We start from the raw sequence: 15750 nt of genomic DNA on the forward strand, positions 1-15750 counted from the left end.
TTCGAAGCGTTACTCGGACCGAAATTCGGAGACTCAATAAATTGCAACAACTCAGCTGATTGCCATTTTTGGAACTACTGCCACCTGTTGGCGAAATGGGTGCCGTCACACGAAACAGTCCTTGGCCATCGGTTCGCGCTCAATTTTACCCATGATTCACCATTCAAAATATGTCTACCACATGCATTGTCTGTGGAACGATATTGCGTATTTCGGAACGAATTTTAGGAAATGCGAAAAATTAAAACTACGTCTGCCGTACCTGTAATTTTAAATTATTTTTAGAACTAATTTTAAATAAACTTACAATAATTTGAAAACATGTCCGTGTAAGTTATGACATTTCAAGTTAAGCAAAATTTGTCTGAGCTCACGTGCAGAGATTACGACGCAACAAAAACAAATTTAAAGGGAAAGCATCAAAATTTAAAGTGCTTGAAGAATGTAGTGCGAGTGCTTGGCGTTATAACAATTAAGACTAAATGACGACGTTGCCTCTAAAAACTACAGTTCTGACAATTTTTGTTGTTGTGCGAACTTTTTATTTTGACATTTCAATGGCATTGAATAAAATCAGAGAGAGGAGTGTTATTTTCGCGAATATCCCCCGATTTTCGTTGTGACAGTTTGATAAAAGATATAGGAAGAGACAGTAACCTTGATTACATTTCAAGGTTAGAGTTGTATTTGGTATTTTAAATATCTAGCAGCTGTGTTGCTGTATTTTGTTCTAGATATCAAATGATGACCTACATTTGCAGATGCTGCCTACCAAGTTCCTTATGACATGTTTGATGACTCCAACTTATGTGAGTGATAAGGCTGTTGAGTATAAGAAGGTTTCTAAAATAAAAGTACTTATTAAGTGTTTAAGACTTACGTGTTAAAGAACTTGGTCATTAATTTTAACTGGATATTTGCAGTTGACATGAATTGTTCTTTGGCCTTGACTTCGTTTTTAATTTGCTGGCCAATTCACCTCAGTTTATTAACTTTGCCTTTTTAAACATTGCAACTAATCAAAAGAACCCCTTCCTAAGTAGGTAAAAATTTAATTAAACCATTTTAAGCGGAAAATAATAGGAGCCTTTGTTCCAGTATCATCCACAATTTATAACAGAATTGCTTAATTATTCCACAAAAATATATTGTTTTTACTGCAGTGAATGAAATAATAATGCACCACAGTAACTTAGTGTTGATTTAAGCATATTTCTTATATCGGTGCTGAAAACTGGTTGTTGTAGTATATAAATTTTTTATAATTTTCCTCTTGAGAGCTTTATTCCAGAGAAAATAAGCGTTCCATTACCAGATGATAAGAATTATTGCTAAACCTTTATAATTTCAGGGTGTGAAGATTGTGAGCATAGTAATACTGGTGAATGTAATCAACACGGACCACTTATTATTATTCCTGACTCATCCATTATTAGCAGAGCAAGACAGTCATTGCCATCAGCATTAGAGCTTAGGAGGAATCGTGATACAAAGCACGGTAAACAAAAAATTCATATGTTCTAATTTTCAAACTGTCCATATTCATAATTTTTTCTTTCTTTATTATTTTTTTATTATTTAAATGCATTTTGTGAAGCCCATCTTAACTGATGTCACAATATCATTATTTTGGCAGAAAGAGTGAGTTTACAGATGAGATCTCTTTATCAGATGCTGCCTTAGCACATTTCTGCTTAGACATTTAGCTACTCCAGAAATATTGATTTACAGTGTGCCCACAAAAATCCTCATTTTTGTCGTAATCTGTGACAATTTGAAGAACACCATTGTAGTCTTTGTTCAATGACAAAGTAATGTGTGGTTTACTATATCACCTTTCATGCTAAATATTGCTTGTGGTGGAAAATTATGTTTCATTGATCTGTAACCTGTCAGATAAGATTACTTAATAAATGCCATCACATGTGGAAGATTATATGATTGCACCAGTACAACTGAATGCCAAACTGGATTTTACCTTTTCTTTCATTGCATCTCCACCCCTATCAATAAAAATGCTATCATTTCTGAAAAACTTCAAAAATGCAGATGTTGTACTGCACTTCAGGTAGATTCCTCAGTTGTATTAATTGCACACAGTAAACATACAATTCCACACATTTCAGTAGGAAGAAAGGTATGAGCATGTGTGAAAACAAACTTCCTGGCATAAGATTTGTGTGTCCTGTATTGAAAATAACTACTGAACTTGCAATATAATCATTTTATCTAATTTGGCAGCCTTAAGGTTAGACAGTTAAATGTTTAAAGGAATTCACACTTTGTGGTTGATGAATTGTGTGCGCTAAATATAGTAGATGGTTGTTACTTGAAATAGGGCACGAACTGATTTTGGGCGCCGATGACCCCGCTGTTTAGTGCCCATAAACCTCAATCACACACACACACACACGAACTGATTCACATACCCTGTTGCAATTAAGTGTCTTAATATTTCAAAGCTTCCTGTTTTCTTCATTGCTACAAAAACTCTCACATTACCTTAAAAGGCCTCCTTTTTGTCACTGTCTTTGTTACTCTGTCATTCTATTCAATCATTCCCATACCTTCTCTTTCATCTACTTAACAATACAATCAATAGCACCACGGTAACAACCAAACCTTCATTGCTGGTTTCTCAGTTTGTTTACTACTGGCTTACCAAAAAAACATTGTTTAATGTTCACAATTTCAAACCCAAATTTGAATTTATTCATCATTTTGTATTTCATGTACTCTGTTCGTAAATAGATTATGCTTCTGGCTTTCATAATTAAAGCCAAATAATAATTATGAAACATTCCATCATTACTTGGAGGAACATGGATATGTTACAAAAACTTAAGCACCCTTAAGTTTTTTGCAGTTTGATAATGGTATAATGAACCACTTTATCATCTTGCAAATGTGTCCATATACAATTATGAAGTGACACTTAACTTCTGTAAAATTTATTTGGGTAATACGACAGTACTTCCAAATCTAATTCAGATGATGTTAATTTGTAGCTACATCATGTCCAGTTTTAGTTTATCAGTTAGATGTGTCAATTATATATGTTGGCTTCATAGGTAGGGTCTTTTCATTTGTGGAATGAAAGTGCTGTATTATTGCTGTAGCATTTTCAGATTTAAGTATTGATTGTATTACATTTATTGGTCCATCTGTAGCGTGCAGTACAAGTTGTACAAGTGATTGTGATTTTTATTGGTCCTGTAAATAATGTTTTGTACAGATATGTACTTAGGGCACATCAGTCTACTTCTACATATTCGTCTATACCCTGCAAACTACTGGGAAGTGCATGGCAGGGAGTACATCCCATTATACCAGTTATTAGCGTTTCTTCCCGTCCCATTCACACATGGGACACAGGAAGAATAATTTCTTTAAATGCCTTTTTGTAGAATGGGTTGCATGAGTGGTTTGTAAGCAATTTGCTTTGTAGAGTGACTGCATTTCACCAATAAACCAAAGTTTACCACTACTTTACCTATGACTTGAGCCTACGTGACCATTCCATTTCATATTCCTACAAAGTGTTACACCCTAGTATTTGTATGAGGTGGCCAATTCCAGCTATGATTCATTGATATTATAGTCATAGGATACCATGCTTTTTCGTTTTTTGGGGTGCACAGTTTTCTATTTCTGAATATTTGAAGCAAGTTGCCAATCTTTGCACCACTTTGAAATGTTATTGATGTTTTATAGAATATTTATGCAGCTCCTTTCAGGCAGTACTTCATTATAGATAGCTGCATCATCTGCAAAATGTCTGAGGTTACTATTAATATTATCTGCAGGCTCATTAATATACAACATAAACAGCAAGGGTCCCGACACATTTCCCTTCTACCCTGTCATATGATGACTCTCCATCCAAAATAATGGTCCTCCCTACCCAAAAAAATACTCGATCCACTCAAAAACTTTGCTTGATACACCATATGATAGTACGTCTGACAAGAAGTGTAGATGTGGTACTAATTCAAATGCTTTTCAGAAATCAATAAATACTCCATATACCTGACTATCTTGATCCATAGCCTTCATTATGTCATGTGAGAAAAATGCCGGTTACACTTTGCTTGCTCAATGTTCTAGGAATCCATGCTACACTACATGATCAAAAGTATCCGGACACCCCAGAAACGTAAGTTTTTCATATTGGCTTCATTATGCTGCCACCTACTGCCAGGTACTCCATATCGTGATCTCAGTAGTCATTAGACTTTGTGAGGGAGAGCAGAATAGGGCACTTTGCAGAACTTAAAGATTTTTAGTGTAGTCAGGTGATTGGGTGTCATTTGCGTCATACGTCTGTACGTGAGATTTCCACATTCCTAAACATCCCTAGGTCCACTGTTCCTGATGTGATAGTGAAATGTGGTACTGGTGTGGAAATGTGAAGGGACACATACAGCACAAAAGTGTACAGCGCGACCTCGTCTGTTGATTGATAGAGACCGCTGACTGTTGAAGAGGACCGTAATGTGTAATAGGCAGACATCTATCCAGACCGTCACACAGGAATTCCAAACTGCATCAGGATCCACTGCAAATACTATGAGAGTTAGGTGGGAGGTGAGAAAACTTGGATTTCATGGCCGAGCAGCTGTTCATAAGCCACACATCACACTGGTAAATGCCAAATGACGCCTTGCTTGGTGTAAGGAACGTAAACATTGAATGATTGAACAGTGGAAAAATGTTGTGTGGAGTGACGAATCATGGCACACAATGTGGTGATCCGATGGCAGTGTTTGGGTATGGTGAATGCCTGGTGAACATCATCTGCCAGCTTATGTAGTGCCAACAGTAAAATTCGGAGGTCGTGGTGTTATGGTGTGGTAATGTTTTTCATGGAGGGGGCTTGCACCCCTCGTTGTTTTGCATGGTATTATCACAGCACAGGCCTACATTGATGTTTTAAGCACATTCTTGCTCCCCACAGTTGGAAGAGCAATTCGGGGATGGTGATTGCATCTTTCAAGACGATCGAGCACCTGTTCATAATGTACGGCCTGTAGCGGAGTGCTTACACAACTATAACATCCCTGTAATGGACTGGCCTGCACAGAGTCCTGACCTGAATCCTACAGAACACCTTTTGGATGTTTTGGAATGCCAACTTCATGCCAGGCCTCATCAACCAACATCAATACCTCTCCTCACTGCAGCGCTCCCTAAAGAATGGGCTGCCATTCGGCAAGAAACCTTCCAGCATTAGATTGAACGTTTGCCTGTGAGAGTGGAAACTGTCATCAAGGCTAAGGGTGAGCCAACACCATAGTGAATTCCATCATTACTGATGGAGGGCACCATGAACTTGTGCATCATTTTCAGCCAGATGTCCGGATCCTTTTGATAACATAGTGTAGTTAGCACAGAAGAGATCATTCTGTTCAAGATAGTGCATTGTGAAACTTCGTGGCTCATTGTGAATACGCATTATGTTTGAGCTCAGAATATGTTGTAAGATTCTATAACAATTCAGAGTCAAGCATAGTGGGCAGTAGTTTGGTTGGTTGCTTCTACTAACCTTGTAAAAGCATGTGACCTGTGCATTCTTCCACGTACTGGGCACAGTTTCGTGTTCGATGATCTACATTGGATTATAGTTAGAAGAGGAGCCAGTTCAGCCGCAAATTCAGTATAAAATCTGTTAGAGACTCCATCGGGCCCAGGAGCTTTGTTCATTTGTCACAATTTCAGCTGTTACTGACAGCAACTGACATTAACACACATTTCACTTGTATTTTAATTGGCACAAGGATTAAATTGGCAATTTTTCTAGATTTTCCTTTGTAAAGGAACATTTGAAAATGGAGTTCAGCTTTCGCCAAATTTCAGTTCCTGTCTCATTCGCTAAGAGCATTTACATATGACCAGAATTTCTTTGTGTTTTGTGAAAGACAATATTCTGCTACGTTAGCCATTGAAGACTTCACGCAATACTCTCTTGATAGCTAAAATCGTTTCATCCAGCATCTTTGTCTATAGTCATATGCTTTTACACCTATTATGCACCATGCTTATGATCTAGACAATGTGTACATAAAATAGCTTACACACTACATACATTTCAACTTATAACACTGACTTATACGGTCTAGCGGTTCTAGGCGCTCAGTCCGGAACCGCGCGACTGCTACAGTCGCAGGTTCGAATCCTGCCTCGGGTATGGATGTGTGTGATGTCCTTAGGTTAGTTAGGTTTAAGTAGTTCTAAGTTCTAGGGGACTGATGACCACAGATGTTAAGTCCCATAGTGCTCAGAGCCATTTGAACCATTTGAACTGACTTATATAATACTTTACAATACACTACACAACACAGTTCATAATAATTTACAATACAGAGGTTGAAAAAATACAGTTTTGTGACATTGTCTTCGATTGTATATAAGTGATACAGCTAGGTCTAATGATAGTTCATTTTCTTGTAATGTGGTATGTGAGATTTGTTATTCACAGGGTAAACAAGCAAATTTGGCTCATTCTCTGGTTACACACTCTGCCACACTATGAGGTTCTTCCTATATCATAAAAATTTTTAGGGTTGCAGGGAAAGATCAGTTTTGAGTTTTGAGGCATTGGAATTCAGTTGGTAATGCTTGTTTTAATATGTTACTGGAATATTGAGCTCATTTTTTCAAAGGTGGAATATTGAGCTCATTTTTTCAAAGGTCTGTAGTCAGTGTGAAAGACTCCACAGTTGTTTGAAGTTCCGTTTCTTACGGGATGAATAGTGGGATTTCGTAATGGCAACCACAATGGTCTTGAATACAGTGAGGGAAATGATGAGATTTTAATATCCTTAAAACGATTACTAAAAGATTCTTTCAGCTTCTCTTCCAAAGTCATTTTTTCTGTAATTTTTTCCTATAATGGTTGGTTGGTTGTTTTGGGGGGGAGGAGACCAGACAGCGAGGTCATCGGTCTCATCGGATTAGGGAAGGATGGGGAAGGAAGTTGGCCATGCCCTTTGAAAGGAACCATCCCGGCATTTGCCTGGAGCGATTTAGGGAAATCACGGAAAACCTAAATCAGGATGGCCGGACGCGGGATTGAACCGTCATCCTTCCGAATGCAAGTCCAATGTGCTAACCACTGCGCCACCTCGCTCGGTCCTATAATGTAAATACTCTTTTCATTTCTCTGACGAAGTTCCCTCTGTTGTGTGATTCCATGTTGCGTATATGGCTTAAGATGTTCATGACAGTGCACCCTAAGCCAGCCTTTTCATTACAGACATTACTGTTTTAACGTATTGTAAACAGTGTTTATCTGCTATTGTCAGTTTAACTCGCGGTCTGTTGTTGTACCTGAAAACATAATTGGAGGTAATACTTCCAGGCCTTTTTCATCCACAAATACATCTATGTTTTCTTACATGCATGTATTCCTGTTTCTGATTGCTGAAAATCATGTAGATAGTTTTTCTCCAGATTAATATTTATGTATGTAGTTATTTATTTGAATAATCCTTTTGGAGGGCATGGTCAATGAACTTTGGTTTTGTTCTCTGAGTTTAATTTTCATTGCTCCCACACTACCTGCATCCTTTCAGAGTGTCGCTCTTTTTTTCCTGGGTCCACTTTCTTCCTTTTGCAGACCTCTTTCTTTCCTGAAATCCTACTTTTTGTGTTGCTTTTCTAAAAAGTATTCTGTTATCTATTGTGTCCATTCTATTTCCTCTGTTTTTCATCACTTTGTCAATTTCAGTGAGCCATTTGGGTTTGGATTTGTAGGTGTATTCTCGTGGTTAGTGTGTTGTTATCTGTTCGGTATGTGTGTCCATAGGACTATAGTTTTCTTTTCCTCATTTCATCAGTTATCTTTTCCATTTTCAAATAGATATTTCTGTTTGAGCTTAATTTGTATTCTACAGTACTGTTACTTCTAGATCCCAGTATTTGCCTTAGAATTGTTCTTTTCAACTTTTTCCAGTTTTTCGAGATTCCCAAATCTTGTTAGTTTTGGTATTTCTGCTGCATATAGTGTTCCAGGCCTTATCACTTTCTTACATTTGTGTTCAAGGACAAAGTTTTTTTTTATTTTTTTTTATACATATTTTTTGTCATTTGGAATGTTTTATACATTTTATGTATTAATTTTCTCTGGCTATCTTTTGTTTTGTGTTGCTTGTTTTCCATTCTCTTGGGATTTAAAATAGTTGGTTTTAGATAGTGTGTTTTATGAATTTTAAGATTGCTGTTTCTCATGAAATGTGTTTTTTGAATGATACATTAAGTCCTATTTTGTCTGCTTGTTTCTGTAGTTATGCAGTATGTTCTTTGGCACTATCCAGTGAGTCAGTAATTAAAGCCATGTCATCTGCAAAAGCTGGACAATCTGTGGTGATTTTATTTTGGTTTCTTCCTCGGTGAACACCCTTAGTATTGACATATTTTCTCCACTCTCTAATGTGCATTTAAAAAGTAGATGTGATAAACCATCTCCCTGTCTTATTCCTGATTTTATTTCAAAAGTGTTTGACAGTTCCCCCATAAATTTTACTTTTGATGTTGTGTTTGTTAAAGTTTCTTTAATTATCTCTGTTGTTTTATTGTTGAGTCCAAATTCCTGTGTAATGCTGACTAGTGCATTTCTATCAGTTGAGTCATATGGTTTTTTAAAATCTATGAAAGTGTCTCTTATTTCAAGTTTCTGGTTTTCCTCATTTTCTATTAAGTTTGTTAGATTTAGTATTTGCTCTGTGCAAGACCTCCCCTACCTAAATCCTGCATGATATTCTACTAGCTATGGGTTGAGTATTCCTTCAGCTCTCTTTAAAAGTGCTATGGTCAGGATCTGATATGTTACTGGCAAGAGGGAGATCCCTCTGTAATTGTGGGATCAGTTGGCTTTCTTTTCTTATGTTGTTGTGGTCTTCAGTCCTGAGACTGGTTTGATGCAGCTCTCCATGCTACTCTATCCTGTGCAAGCTTTTTCATCTCTTTTCATTTTTTATGTAGTGGATGGATTAATATTAATGTCCATTCTGATGGTAAGCTGTTAAGCTGTTTGTTGTGCAAATTTCATTAATGGTTTGTATTATACATAGAATAATGTTATCACTAGTTTGTTTCCGAAATTCAGGAACTATAATGTCTTCTGATGTTTTGTTATTTTTAAGTTATTTCATGATTTCTCTGATTTCCTCTGATGTTGGTGGCTTTGTGTCTGGTTGTGTTTGGATTACATTATCAAAATTAAATTCTTCTCTTAGTAGATCACAGTTGTGTGGTTCTTTGAAGTTGTCAGTAAGTATTCTGCATTTCTCAGTGTTGTTATATGCAATGTTATTTTTTTTTATTTATAAATTGTAAACTTTGTGGTGTGTGTGTCTTTTTTGAATGTTTTCTAAAACTTCCTTGTGTTGTTCTGGTTTAAGTGTGACTCAGTTGACACTAATTGATCTTTTATACATTGCACTCTGACCTTTTTGAGACCTTTTGATGCAAGTTTCCTTGCTTCTATAATTTTTTTTGTGTTCTTATCATTTTTATTTGCATTCCAGATGTTCCAAGCTTGTTGTCTTTTTATAATTAACTCATCACAATCTTTATTCCACCAAGCATGTTTCCATTTCTTTTTAAAAGGCATGGCTTCATTTGCAGTCTCAATAATGTCTTTTTGAATTTGTTCCCAACATTTAGATATTTTTCTAGCTGCATTTTGTACTCATTTTTTTTTAGATAACTTCTGTATGTCAAACATTTTGTGTTAATTTTCTTTTGAAGTACTGGTCTGGTCTTGAATATGATGATGGATGGTGGATCTGAAACTAAACCATCACTTTTGGCAACTTTTGCATTGGATACTGATAGCATTGTGATTAGGTTGTTTTTCACCACAAATCGTATTTGGAACTACCCATGTAGTTTGTTCTCTAGGAAGTTTTTTGATGAATTTTAGTACTATGTTATCCTGCATGCATAGTCTTTCCCCATTTACACTGGTTCTTTTATGTGCAGGGAATTTTTCTACTACTGTTGATCTGTACTGACATTCTTTGCCAATTTGTGCATTAAAGTCTCCAAGTAGAAACACTGTGTTTTTCAGTGGGATGTGATGTAGGGTGTTTGACATATTTTGCCAAAATTTTTGTTTGCTTTGTCTGTGTTCTGTTTCTCTTAGTTGTTGGTGCATGTGTATTTAAAATAGTAGAAGTCAAACAATGGAAAATCCAGGATTATATTATGAAAAGGAAAGTTACTACTCACCATATAGCGGAGATGCTGAGTCGCAGATAGCCACAACTAAAGTTCAGGCTTCAGTTGTGTGTGTGTGTGTGTGTGTGTGTGTGTGTGTGTGTGTGTGTGTGTGTGTGTGTGGTCTATTTTTTATGAAGACCTTACTGGCTGAAAGCTTTATTTGTGACAGTTTTTGTTGTGCTTACCTGTGACTCAGCATCTCCGCTATATGGTGAGTAGCAACTTTCCTTTTCCTAATGTTAAAATAGTATAAGCTTTGTTTGGCAGTTCAATTGTTAGTGTGGAAAGTCTTTCATTAATTTATTTAAATTCTGTTATTGAGTTTAATTTGCTTTTGTTTACCGTGAAACCTGTTCCAAATTGGGGTCATTCATCATAAGTCTTTTTGCTGATGTCCCCTTAAATGTCCTGAATCCTTCTGATTTGAAATGATATTCATCAGTAAATCTTGTTTGTTGCAGAGCTATTATATTATATTTTTCCCCTTACCAAATTTATTAAAGTTTTAAGTTTTCCTGTTTTTAGGAGTGAATTGACATTAAAAGTGGCTGGGTGAGTTTGATTTTTGGGTTTGTTGTTTAAGGAAGGTTTCAGAATCCTCCAACATCATTCTTTGGATGATGTCATAGGCCCCCAGAATCTTAATGGCTATTTTTCATTTCCTTGGAAATGGGAGACTGGGTGCTCCCTGGGGTAAAATCTCTAACAAAGTGTGTCTCCCTTGTTGGCTGCTTCTTGAGTCAGGGGGACAAATCTCCTAAAGATACTACTCAGGGTTGTTAGCCCTGAGGAATATGTTTCCACCCACACCCCTGGTCAGAATGCCTATGGCACTCATTTAAATGATGAACAAAATTTTGCTTGACACCTTGGCTTGAAGATTCTGGGATGGTTGCCACATCGCTATGAATGTTTGCTTTGAATTGCTCCTGAGAAGTTTGATTATTGACATGCACTCTAGATTTGACATATACCCATAAGAAACAATCCATGGGGCACAAATCTGGACTGTGTTGGGGCCATTTTATATCACCCCTCCTGGAGATCAATTTACCAGGGAAAACCTTACAAACTCACAGTATAGACGCACTGGACATGTGTGCCGTGGCTATGTCTTGCTAAAACGATGTTCTTTGGTTCTAACCAGGATAGTTTCACACATCAGGCACCAAAAAGTCATTTAACATTGTCACATACCATTCTGAATTCACTGTAACTGCACGGCTGCTCTCGTCCTCAAAAAAGTGTGGACCAATTATTCGTCGAACCAACACCCCAGCCCATACAGTAACTTTTGATGAATTAAGGGGTTTCTCATGCTTCAGTTGAGGATTCAAGCCACTTCAGTAGTGGCAATTTTGCTTATTGACAAGATTATTCAGGTGAAAATGAGCTGTCAGAAAAGATGATGTTAAATGAAGGGCACACTGTGTCTGGCACCCTGAGGCTTTAATTTTAGTAACAGTTGGATTTTGTAAGAGTGCAGTTTAAGGTATTTTTGCAGAATTCACTGCAGTGATAATTTATGCACATTTAAAAAGCTTGCGTGCTTATGAATGCAGAGATTAGGATCATCACAAACAGATCGGTTTACACGCTCCACAGATTCACCCATTGTTGATTACCTCGGCCAGTGTTGAGAACCAGTTTCCTCAAATTTTTTGATCCATTTCCTAATAAGGGGAAAATTTGAGCCTCGTATACATTATTCAGTCCGCGATCACTGCAAAATTTCATCCATGCTACAGTCACCGAATCACCGTTTTTGTAAAATTCTTGCACACAGAATGCAGGTCCAGTCTCAAGAAGCACTCCATATCAGCCGAATTTCTAAAGACCAAGCAAACCATGATCATACCCCTCACTCTCCTCCGATTTGTTGCTCATGCACAGAGATCTTTTTACATATAAACATTCTCTTGAGGTGCCCTGTATTACAGGTATTGGATTTAGTGATTCCACATTATTAGATTCTTACCAGTTTGTTTGAAAAGCCAAACTTGTAAGCATTGGTGGTACTCATTTGTGCCAGCACACCTGACCAGAAAACTTGCATAATTTTCCATATTGTGGTCAGATAGCTTAAATCTTCAAGTAAACAGTGGAAAATCTAGTATGGAATAATGCCAATATTATGAAAATTTTCATAATATTTGTATTTTCATAATATTGTCATTAAATCTGTATTAATTATTTTTATTTCTGTGTTGTCTAGATTTGAAAAAAAAAGTTGTATGTCAGACTTTTTGCTCTATTTGTTATGCATCAGGGGCCATTTGCGATAGAAAATATGTTAAATGTAAGCAAGGAATCGGCAACTGCTCTTTTGCTGCAATTTCATTCATACTGTGAAGTCCCACAGACAATTACTGTGTGTGTGTGTGTGTGTGTGTGTGTGTGTGTGTGTGTGTGTGTGTGTGTGTGTGTGTGTGTGTGTCTCCAGATAAATACATTATAATGGAAGGAAACATTCCACGTGGGAAAAATTATATATAAAAACAAAAACAAAGATGAGGTGACTTACCGAACAAAAGCGCTGGCAGGTCGATAGACACACAAACAAACACAAACATACACACAAAATTCAAGCTTTCGCAACAAACTGTTGCCTCATCAGGAAAGAGGGAAGGAGAGGGGAAGACGAAAGGAAGTGGGTTTTAAGGGAGAGGGTAAGGAGTCATTCCAATCCCGGGAGCGGAAAGACTTACCTTAGGGGGAAAAAAGGGACAGGTATACACTCGCACACACGCACATATCCATCCACACATACATTGGGATTGGAATGACTCCTTACCCTCTCCCTTAAAACCCACTTCCTTTCGTCTTCCCCTCTCCTTCCCTCTTTCCTGATGAGGCAACAGTTTGTTGCGAAAGCTTGAATTTTGTGTGTATGTTTGTGTTTGTTTGTGTGTCTATCGACCTGCCAGCGCTTTTGTTCGGTAAGTCACCTCATCTTTGTTTTTACAGATAAATACATTGTTCAACAAAGCTTCTCATGTGTGGATGAATGTTTCCATACTCTCATATCATATATATATATATTGTTCTAAATATCTTCATGCAGTTAAAGAGCTGCTGCTTCAAAAATATTTTCACAACTCAACACTTTTACTCTTTCAGTTACCTTCTAAGCTGTATTTAAGAAAAATTGCTATACATCCATTTATCACATTGTTCTCCAAAAATGACGTATCAAAACATATAGATTAATGTTAACATTACTTTGGTCAAAATTCCTGCTGCTATGTTCCATAACACACTTGCAGTCAGTGGTGGTGTCATTTACTGCAACTTCCAAGTTCAAGAGATTTGTTTTTCAGGGTATGAATGGTGTAGCACAGAATTTGAAAAATGCAAGAATGGAGTAAGTGGTGCCGTATATTGTCTTACCGTGAGATGTGGTACCAAAAAAATTGTTAAGTATTGTGAGTTTCTGCCAAGTGGGTCATTGATTTGCCTGGAATGTGATGTCCACTGCTGGTGGTGGTGGTGGTGGTGGCGGTGAGCATTGAACACCAACTGTCAGTAGAGGATCTTGTGCTGCCCTGCACATCAGATAATTGTTTCATTGTTTTCAGTATTACACAAGTTAATTCTTCTTTGACCTTCCTGGTCCTTGGAACATCATGTCAGGTGCAGTTGCCTTCCACAGTACTGTCTGCATCTATGAAAATAGCATTTACAAAATCACAACATTCTTTTCTAGCTTTTCGTTTGTGGTCATTGTTTTAAGAGGAGCTGTGATTTGAAGACAGTTCTTCAACAACTGAAACTGGTTACTTTACTAATTGCTTTAAAAAAATGTAGTGCTTTTAAGTTTGACATATCAAATCTTGATAAGACCATGTGTCAGGGGATTTCTTTACTGTCAGTATTTCCTAATCAGAAGCAGTTGCAACTTTTTGCTTAGAACATTCTATGCACGTTTAGTTTTATTTCTGCAGAGCTAACATAAGCTCCACTGACAAAAATCAAGCATATACTCAGAGGTACTTTTTGAGTAGTTTGCTGTGAGCGGCCCATAGCCTCCAGTGGCTAGTTACAAGTAATTGCATGTCGTTTGCTTCCTTATCACCCATTCATTTTGTGAATCTGTATCCCACTGAAAGTATTACCACAATATAACCACAGTCAAATCCAAATATAAAAGCAGAGTTGTCAATGAAATGCAACACTTAGCACTGAGAGCACATTTATTCTGAACATACAGCCAGAACAGAAAATAACAGAACAGAACTGAATGGAGAGTGTTGCTATTTTTACAGACTTTGAATATACAGGCACTGCAGATATAATCTATTATGGAAACCATCCAGAAATGATAAATACTAAGAACAAATAATTACTGGTGGTTGGGTTTGAACTGAAGACATTCAGCATGCCAGTCAATGATGCTGACCACTTTGCCACACTGCATGCAGCACAGCTCACAACATTACTCCATCTCCAAGAGTAACAGCAACCCGCATTTTCAGAAGTTCTCATTGGAGCTGACTACAGTACCCTGGATCTAGATCTCGTCAATGGTCCTTTATATGCCAGCAGTGGCAGATCCTCGCATTCTGGTCATGTTGTCACATACTCTTCTCTACAATGACCATCAAAGGTAGCCTTCCCATCAATGCTTCAGTCTCAAGTGAGTCGTCAGCTTCCTTGAATGAGAAACCTCCATCCTCGATCTGCACTCAGCTCTGTAGTAGTGCTACATACAGAGGACATGGGTATCCATTTTAGTTTCTACCTGGTAACCATGGAGCAGAAAGAACAGTGTGAAGGTGGATAGTGTCTTGCTTCATTGTGTTATATGTGAATATCACAATAGGTCATATTTTATTCCAGTCTCTATTTCAATATCAAAGTACATCAAGAGCATATCTATGAACTTCTAATTAAAAGTGTTTTGTGAGGTAATTTGTCTGTGGATGGTAAGCAGTTGTCATGCTGTGGCTGAAGTTGCATCATAAAATGACCTCTGATACTAGTCTTGACTGGAAAACTTTTTCACAATCAGAGATCATCACACAGTGTGCTTGGTGCTTCAAAATAGTGTCTTCTAGAAGAAACTTGCTATTTTTGGAGTTTCAGAAGTCAGAACAGCTTTGGTGACAGCATAGTGCTTGAGGTAGTTGGTGCAGACTATTTTCCGCTGATTCCCATTTTTCTACTTCATGTGGTCAGTTCCAGTTTGGTGGAATGCTGCTGCTGCAGGGGAATTGTTACTAGATGCCCTGGAGGTAATTGCTTCATATTCATCTGTTGCTGCCAATCCTTACAGTGACTCACAAAGTGTCTAATGGATCATTAGAGACCAGCCCAGTGATACCTGCATCTCATTCTATCTAGAGTCTTCAAAAATCCTAGTTGACCTTGTGGTGAAGTATTGTGGAAATATTTTGTGATGGTTGGCCATGATGAGCTGGGCTGATGAGCAACCATTTGCACCCCAGTGTATCTAGTTTCCTGTATACAGTGTTAAGTTTGTTAACTGGGATTCTCCTTTGATTAGTTTCTCATCCTTCAAAGCTT

At 37.4% G+C, this 15750-nt stretch overlaps 1 protein-coding gene across 1 annotated transcript in view; it reads left to right on the forward strand.

Annotated features, from left to right (window-relative positions):
* Positions 1-426: 426 nt before the first annotated feature.
* Positions 427-15750, forward strand: part of LOC124803373 (zinc finger protein PLAG1-like) — a 106284-nt gene continuing 90960 nt past the window's right edge. The window contains exons 1-2 of the mRNA XM_047264559.1: positions 427-809; positions 1352-1498. Of these exons, the coding sequence (XP_047120515.1) occupies positions 788-809; positions 1352-1498 (169 nt within the window). The 5' untranslated portion in view covers positions 427-787. The remainder of the gene's footprint in view (positions 810-1351; positions 1499-15750) is intronic.

Source organism: Schistocerca piceifrons, chromosome 6, assembly GCF_021461385.2.
Source record: "Schistocerca piceifrons isolate TAMUIC-IGC-003096 chromosome 6, iqSchPice1.1, whole genome shotgun sequence".
Lineage (NCBI taxonomy): Eukaryota > Metazoa > Arthropoda > Insecta > Orthoptera > Acrididae > Schistocerca > Schistocerca piceifrons.